At 51.8% G+C, this 8250-nt stretch overlaps 1 protein-coding gene across 1 annotated transcript; it reads right to left on the reverse strand.

Annotated features, from left to right (window-relative positions):
• C2CD2L (C2CD2 like) lies at positions 1 to 8250 on the reverse strand. The gene is made up of 14 exons (XM_007936439.2): positions 7897 to 8250; positions 5812 to 5907; positions 5324 to 5443; positions 5048 to 5158; positions 4842 to 4958; positions 4640 to 4751; positions 4393 to 4501; positions 3761 to 3825; positions 3543 to 3670; positions 3279 to 3453; positions 2449 to 2550; positions 2168 to 2304; positions 1801 to 2086; positions 1 to 212 (listed from the first exon to the last, which is right to left on the reverse strand). Exons 1-14 carry the CDS (start codon positions 8248 to 8250, stop codon positions 1 to 3), a joined length of 2124 nt encoding a protein of 707 aa, XP_007934630.1.

Below are 8250 nucleotides of genomic sequence, written 5' to 3' on the forward strand. Positions count from 1 at the left end.
TCAGAGCTGGGGGCTGGGGTTGCCATTGGCCTTGGGTTTGGATTTGAAGGAAAAGCGCTTGATAAGGCGGCGAGAAAAGCTGCCAGCCTTCTTTCGGACACTGGGTGTGGCTGTCGTGTTGGAGAGGTCATCGTGTGATTGGCTCAGACCAGCTTCCTTCTGGCGGGGCCTCCGGCGGAAGATTAGCTTAGTGCCACTGCGCAGGAAACTCACTGTGGAGAAGAAGAGACACTGAGGTGGCAAGAGGGGCATGACTGGGGTGGGGTCAGGTGGGGAGCAGAGAAAGGGCAGGGAACGGAAGAATAGAAGATGTGGAACAAAACCACTCCCTTGGCCTAGAAGTCAGGCTTTCTCAGGAAAGAAAGTAAAAACAAAATGTGCTCTTTATCCTTCCTGAGGAAAAAATGGTGGTGCTCATGAGAATCTTTACACCTCTGACTCCTGCCCCTGAGGAAGAATGTCATGCGCTGGCTGTTCTGTGAGGAAACCCTGAGAGGATTGGGTCACTGTAGTATGGAAAGACAAAGGCTGGGCTGAGGGTGTTCCTAAAGCGTATAAAATCATAAAGGGAACAGGTGGGTCAACACTGACTTGTTTACCAAATTCCAGGATGTGAACAGGAGGCATTGCTCTGGAAGCTTCAAAGAAGTAAATTCAGGAAGGAATGAGGGAGGTGCTTACAAAGTAGGCTTTGGACTTAGGAATCTCATTATCCCAAGAAGTGATATAAACTTACATCATATAAAAAAAAAAAAAAAAAAAAAACCTCATTGCCATCAAGTCGGATCTGACTCATAGTGACCCCTCCTTGGGTTTCCAAGGCGGTATCACTACAGAAGTAGATTTCCCAATCTTTCTTCCAAGGAGTGGCTGGTGAGTTTGAACCCTCTGGTTAGCAGTCAATGCCTTAGGCACTATGCCACCAGGTTTGTGGTTGAAGGACTCAGTTGGCAGAGGGATGAAGATGTCTTAGGACAAGTGAGTTAGCTGTTTCACTGCCAGAGGGGCAATCCTAGAGTTGACTTAGGGTAAGATTTTTTCACACTCACAGGGTACAAAGTGAAAGGAAGAAAAATTACAAAAAAAAAGAAGGAAAAGGAAGACAGGTGCTTAGTACAGGAGAAAAAGGGAAACTCAGGCAAAGGGGAATCATTTGACATTCCCACCGATCACCTAAGTCTGTCAGATCCAGGTCAGGAATGAAGGCATCAAATTCCCTTTCATACTCTGGCATAGGAGCCCTGGTGGCACAGGGTTAAAGCGGTCAGCCGCTAACCAATAGGTTGGTGGCAGTCTGCTTCCATAAAGATTTACAGTCTTAATAACCACAGGGGGCAGTTCTAGTCTATCCTATAGGTTACTATGAGTTAGTATCAACTTGATGGAATGGGGTTTTCGGTTTGGAATCTAGTTTGGCTGGACCAGGCTGGGAATTCTGACAATCACTTAGGGAAGAAAGGAGAAAGCAAGTTGGCTTGTGGCTCCCATGTCCCTAAGTGTTCAATGGGATCAAGATCATGATAACCAAAAAAACCAAGCCAGTTGCCATCAAGTCGATTCCAACTAACGGCAACCCCACTTGTGACAGAGTAAAACTGCACTCCATAGGGTTTTCAAGGCTGTGTCCTCTCTAAAGTAAATCACCAGGCCTTTCTTCCAAGGTGCCTCTGGGTGGGTTTAAGCCATCAACTTTTTGGTAGTAGTCAAGTGCTTAACCATTTGTGCCACCCAAGGACTCCTAGGTCATGATACTGGGCATTAAAAAAGAGGCAAAAGGGAGTCCTGCCAATATCTCCCCACCTTTGTGGTCTTTGAGGCTGCGGGTCTCCAGGGCACCAGTAGACCCTGTTTCTGACTCAACATCATCTACAGATGGCCTCTCAGAAATGTCCGAACGTGTGGTCTCATCTGCTTCTTGGACACTTGTGGGGCTGGAGAGGGCTTCTAGGGGTCCTGGGGACATGGCTGGTGGGTCTGAGGGAGGTGAAGAAGGACCTGCACTGCTCCCTGCATTATCCTGTATCGATGTTTCCAAGGATGCCGCATAGCCCAGTGAGAGCGCCAACTCGTCCTGCGCAATGGGCACCTGGCAGGAGGAACAAGTTTTAAGTGATGGCCCATTAGAGCTTTCTCCCTACCCCAGCTCCTCTCCCCAGAGCTCTGTTACCTTGGAAACACCAGAGATGATCAGAGTGCTACGCTTGGTGGGTGTCTTCTTGGCCGCTCGCCCACTAGGCTCAGTTAGTTGGCGGATTGCTGTCTCTGCTACAGGGTCCAAACCATTGGAAAGGTGGCTCTCCCCTGCTGGAGGTACACAGAATAGATAACCTGACTTTTTACTCCCTAGTTCTTTCTTGGATTTGAATACCTCCTGTCCCACTCAAAGTCATTTTTCACTCTGGGGTCCCAGTACCAACCAACCCTCACACTTCCCCATTCCCCACTCACGGCTACTGCTGTGGGAAGTACTGCTGGGGCCACTGCTCTCACTCAGCACAGTTGTTGTCTTCTCAGTCACCTCCACCTTGGACGGGGAGCGGGAGGGGGAGTCTGGTGGGCGGGGGAGGGTCAGTGAGCTGGGAGAGGCTTTAGAGTGGCCCCCACCTCATACTGTCTTTGTTGAGATGCAGAGTTTGGGAGACTCACAGAACAGGAGGCAGGTGACTAAGATGATACTATGGGAGCCACTGAGAGTATGAGAGTAGATCACAGGGGACATGGGGGAGTATGGGAAAGTACCATGGGGCCCACTGAGGGTGGGAGGAGGTGCTAGGAAAATACTAAGTACACTCTCATACACTATAACAAGGATGGTACAGGGGTCCACTGGATGTAGAGGAAATTCCCCTAGAAGTCCTGGAGATGTGAGGATGGGCAAGATGTAATACAGGGCCATAGGGGTAGGGGTAATGCCACAGAGGATTCCACAGTGTGCTGGAAGGTTGAGGGTAGAAGGAGAGACAATCAGCCAGTGGGACTGGAGAAGAGACATGTGAAAAGACAAGGAAACTTGGGGATATGGAAGAACAAGAATCTTATATGAGAGAGTAATAGAGTCAGAAGGATTGAAGGGTGAGATGAATGGATGAGGAAATGGAGCACATAAGGGAAAGTCTGCCAGAGATAAAGATAATAAAGCAGATGTGGTAAGATCTGAATGGATTGTCAGAAAACAGGGTGGCCTGGAATTAGAGTTTCCCTCCCTTTCCCTGTCCTGCTATGGGTCTACAGTCTGGAGGCCCTGGCTAGAGCTGCACACCCAGGAGCCTCCTCTTTACCTAATTTGCCATCTACACGGGGCCGAGACTGGACAGTGGTGACAGTGGTGACAATGGTGCCATCAGGCATGATGGTCCGGTCCAGCTCAATCTTCTTGGTAGGTGTGATGCTAGGGCGTGGAGTAGAAGGAGTGGGCGTGCCCAAGTTCCGGGGGGAGCCCTCCTCATACTGAAGCTGCCAGAGGTGGAGGAGCAAAGAAGCAGGTCTTCAAAAACAGCCTTTCCCTAGTATCTGCCCCCATCCCCCATGGGTCAGCTTCTCACCTCTGCTACCATGGTAGCTGCTGGTCCCAGGACTTTCCCTGGCCCTGGGGTGAGTGGACACACCTGTCTTCGGGACAGTGGTCTGGAAGGGGAGCCTACAGGCAGTGTGGCCTGGCCCAGAAGTTCACCTGGAGAAAGGGGTGGCACTATGAGTGAGGCCCATGACAGGGCCCCCCTTTGCACCCACCCAGAAGTGCTCCTCCCTGCCCCGTACTTACTGTCTCCATAGCTAGTGCTCCTCAGTACTTTGAGTGTCAGCTCCCGGCTCTGGGGTCCCAGATCCCTGTGGACCAAGAGGAAATGGGAGATGTGGGGAAAAGAAACATCAGCAAAATCAATCCACTCTCGAGCTGACCCCAGATTAGAGGCCAAGACAGATGTACATAAATAAGATGGTACAAATGCTCCATCAGATTAATTCCTGCCTTCCTGATATTCACACCACCCAAGAGAATGGGACCCCACTCTCATTCAAATCCTCCCTGCCTTTCTAGGCTCTCTTCTAGTCTCAAACCACCCTCTTTCCTTTGCTCAAGCTGTTCCTTCTGCCAAAAATACTTTTCTCTCACACTCCATTGAAATCCTACTTTTGCTCTAAGCTGCAGTTTAAATGCCACCTCCTCCATGAAGCCCACTCTAATCTTTATTCCCCTGTGGCAATAAATTTAAGTGCTCCACAGCACTTTGTGTCAACCTTGATTGGAGCACTTGTATCATCTTATTTATGTATGTGTGTCTTTGCCTCTGGTCTATGATCAACCCAAGGCTGGGGGTTATATCTTGGTCATGTCTATATCCTAGGACTCAGCCCAAGGTTTGATGGCTGCTGGGGATGGAGGTCACTCCTTACAGTGCCAGGTCCTCTGTCCACTCCACCTCAGGGCCAGCCCTCGCAGGCTTGGTCCACTTCTGTTGCATGGGGTTGTCTAGCTCAGCTACACAGCATAGTTCTCCAGTGCCTGTAAAGAACCAGATTAGAAGATGCCAGATCAAAGGTGGAGAGTCACTGAGGAAGAGAGGGGTAGCCCCTTGGCAGAAGGGTAGGTATCATCTGATCCCACAGCCTTTGCAGACCCCCAGCCCCTTCTCTCTCTCACCTCCCAGCTCACTTCCTAAGTGAGATGCTCGAAGCTGCCGTAGGAATAACCGAGTAGGTCTGGGGATGGCTGGCTGGGCTGGGGGCACTATGGGTGGCTTCTCATTGGGTGCCTAAGAACAGCAGGAGGTAAAAAGAGGAAGAACCCTGACACAATAGTCTGGGGACAGGATGAAAACCATTTGCTTTGGGTGCCTACTCACCAGACCTCCAGGGGCAGAACAGGCCCTAAGGTTGACCATCATGGCTGGTTGGGTACTGACTATAGCATCTTCGATCAGTTCCTGGATAGTGGAGAGCTCTACTTGCTCCTCACCTCTCTGCAGGGGAGAAGACAACAAGAAGTGGCACCCTTAGCCTGGCCTCGCCCTCCTGCTCTACCTTTTCTCTTCTAACCCTGGCTCCTTACCTCCCTGGCCTGCAGCTTGGGAAGCACCGTCAGGCTGAGATCTGGGCGATCAGTGAAGGCCCAGGATACTAGCAGCCCCTCATTAGGGATTTCCTCCAGGTTGACTTCCATCTGCAGACAAGGGACAAAGCAATTGGTTTGCTTGTTCCACTCCTCCAACTATTCCCAACTCTTCAGGACCCTCCCTTCCCACATTCCATTCTGAGAGGATGGATGCCAAAGCTAAGACGACTGATCCCCCACCCCCACACAACTCTGTTCCACATCCCCCTCCACCTGTGTTGGTGGCAGTGTCAGAGTGACGTGGTAGGTCTCCATGGAGACGGTAGCGGGGGACTGCTGGGTCACAGAGACTGGGAACCACACCTCCTCAGCAGAGAGCTGGCAACGCAGCACCTGAGACAGGCGAGGCAGGGTCAGGCTGGTAGAAGCTCCTCAACCCTGCTCTGTCCTGCTCTATAATGGCTCAGCAGACCCTTCCCCACTACAGCTTTCCTTGGAACTCACCTTTTTGAGGTCACACACCCCTAAAAGAATCAGAAAGCCAAAGATGCCTCATCTCAGAAAACTGTGGCTATGTACACATGTGTATTTTAATAATTACACACATTAATAACTTCAGGGGCATTCCCAAAATTCCTGAAACCAATCCTTAGATCCCCAAGGCACTCATAAACTACAGGTTAAGAATCCCCAGACTCAAGGAAACCTTGGGGTCAGCCCCTCACAGGCCCCAAAAAGGGCAGTGCCCATCAGACCCTTACCATGGTATGCTCTGATTGGTCTACGCAGGTCACATGACTAATGCTGGCTCTGGGTGGGAGTTGGGGCACTTCCTCAAAGGCGATTTGGATGGAGCTCTGAAGGAGTAATGCGGGCATAGGATCAGGTCTCTGGAACTTCCCCCCCACAGGGCTGGCCTGCTCAATTGCTGGCTAGGCCTTTACACTGCGGAGGCCTCAGCTGCAGGCTAGCTTCTGGCCCCTCCTTGGCTCAGGCCTTTAAGACAGGAGGTGCTCCCCTCAAACTCTGCCTCCCCAGGGACCAACAGTAGCTAGGGCCACTGAGGACTGGGGAGCTAAATCACCTCAGAGACCAGGTCACCTTGAGAAGACCCTGGATTCCTCCTGGAATTCCAAGAGTTGTCTTCTTCTTCCCTCTTTATTCCCTCTTACTTTTTGTGCATAGGACAAAAAAAAAAAAAAAAGATGTCAATTGCCTCCTATATATAATAGGTGGGAAGAAGAGAAACAGCTGAGTTAAGGTTAAAGGCACTAGGGCTAATTATTGTAGGATAAGAACTGAAGAAATAAGGCTAAGCCTTCTTCCAAATAAATGGGATGCTGGACACTGACTTTCTGGAGCCTCGAGACTCTATCTTTTACATCTTCAAGACTAGCTCAGCACATCTTTGGGGAACTTGACCAGAGGGGCTGGGAAGAAAAACAAGCTTAAAGGGCATAAGGGTCTAGGGGCCTGGTTAATTCCTCAAGGCAGACAGCAGGGTGGTATTAGGGAGCAAAAAGCCGCTTAGCTCAAGCCTTGAAAGAGCTGCTTCCTAATTCTTACACAGCAGAGGTGGGCCAACGTATTGTAGCCCTGTCTAGAGCAGAGAATGAAAGAATTGAGGAGGGAGTCCAAACTGAACTGGCAGCTCGTCCCTAGATCTTGGGAGAGGAGGAAATGGCTCATTTGCCTGGCAAACCAGAAGCAGCCAACTTCTCTGCTCCTGTAGCTGTTTTGTTTAATGGGCAGGCCCAGGGAGATGGGGAGATGGATGGATGCTTGGAACCTCAATCTCCTCACTCCTTACAGAGAAGGCCAATGTCCAGCTGAGTCAGCTGTCCTGGGGAGTTGCTCCTGACCCAGGGACAAGGGGCAGGCAGAGCTGGCTGGAGGAGTGGGTTCAAGGTATAGACTGATATCTGCCATCTGACTGACCTTCAGCTGGCCAGAGGAGACAAAGCAATTTCATGTAGCTGCTTCTGCTTCCAGCAATCTGGGGAGCTAGTAGGGTATGAAGCCCCCAGAATAGTGGGGGCTGAAAATGGAGAAACCTTTGAGCAAGGAGCTGACGGACTGTGCAGCAGAAAGGTTGCTAGGCCAGGATGGGAGGGGGAGCCACAGAAAAAGGAGGGAGGTCTCTACCTCCCACCCCACCTCCATCTCATGACCAAGACCATGCTTCCTGCCCCACTTCCTGGGAGGCCAGATGCCCATGGTGCAATGGGAGGAAGTAGGCTAGGCTGGTTTATGACTGACTCCTAAGGGGCAGCTCCAGGCTCATTTACTGGGAGGCACATGGCTTGCCAATCTGGTCTCCACCTGAACACCTTCCCCCACACCAAATACACTGCAGACCAGCCAGGGAAAGGGATGTGTTTGACAGTAGCAATGAAATTAGTAAGGGGTAGGGGGGTAATTCAGGCTCCTTGGGGATCTGCCTGGCCACAGCAGTGGATTTGGGGCATGAACTGTAAACTGGGAGTAGTGGCATAAGGACCAAGCAAATTCCTTCTGCAGGTGCACCTGCCCCCACCCCCAACCCAAGGAGCACCCAGGCTAGGCGGAAGCGCCATCAGGCATAGGGATTAGCGTTGCTATGAGAACAATTTGTGAACAGGTTGGAGCCCGGAGAGTACCTTGCCCATAGGAATAGAATATCTGGAACAGTCGGATTTGTACAACCCCCAGACTCACCTGCACCCTCTTCTCTGATCCGGGAGGGAAAGAGAAGTCATGGAGTTCCCCAGTTGATCCTAGCTCCCAACCAGCCCTCTTAGCAAGGGCAATCCCTTGCCTGGAAGGAAAGGCTGAAAAGACCACCTTGGTGCTCCTCTCCAACTCACCCCGTCTCTGCAGGCCTGTTCGTTCAGTGCTCGCACCCAAGCCCGTAGCCAGTTCTCCCGGAAAGACTTGAAGGCGAAAAGAGACGCTAGGAGGCCCCGGACGCCTGGCTCCTCAGGGACGCCAGCTCTTGTCGCCCGCAACCTCAGGAGCGAGCGCCACACGCCTTGCTCCCGCAGGGAGCCTGCAGACTCGGAGGCTAAGGCGGGCCCCGGGCCCTGGCCCTTGGCCGCCCGCACCCGCCACAAACCCCGGGCATACTGCAGCAGCCAGCCCGCCACGGTAAGCAGCGAGGCAGCGAAGAGGATCAGCAGGGCCGCCCAGCCCACGTCTCGCTGCCCCCAGCCCGGATCCAT

Source organism: Orycteropus afer, unplaced genomic scaffold (genome assembly GCF_000298275.1).
Source record: "Orycteropus afer afer isolate SDZICR_OR568_19922 unplaced genomic scaffold, OryAfe1.0 scaffold00036, whole genome shotgun sequence".
NCBI classification, from domain to species: domain Eukaryota; kingdom Metazoa; phylum Chordata; class Mammalia; order Tubulidentata; family Orycteropodidae; genus Orycteropus; species Orycteropus afer.

Coding starts and splice junctions, on each gene's coding strand:
- C2CD2L (XM_007936439.2), bottom strand. CDS start 8,250: ATGGATCCGGGCTGGGGGCAGCGAGACGTGGGCTGGGCGGCCCTGCTG. Junction 4,959..5,047: donor CCAAGCTGCAGGCCAGGGAG/GTAAGGAGCCAG, acceptor TCTCCCCTGCAG/AGAGGTGAGGAGCAAGTAGA. Junction 3,454..3,542: donor CAGCTACCATGGTAGCAGAG/GTGAGAAGCTGA, acceptor CACCTCTGGCAG/CTTCAGTATGAGGAGGGCTC.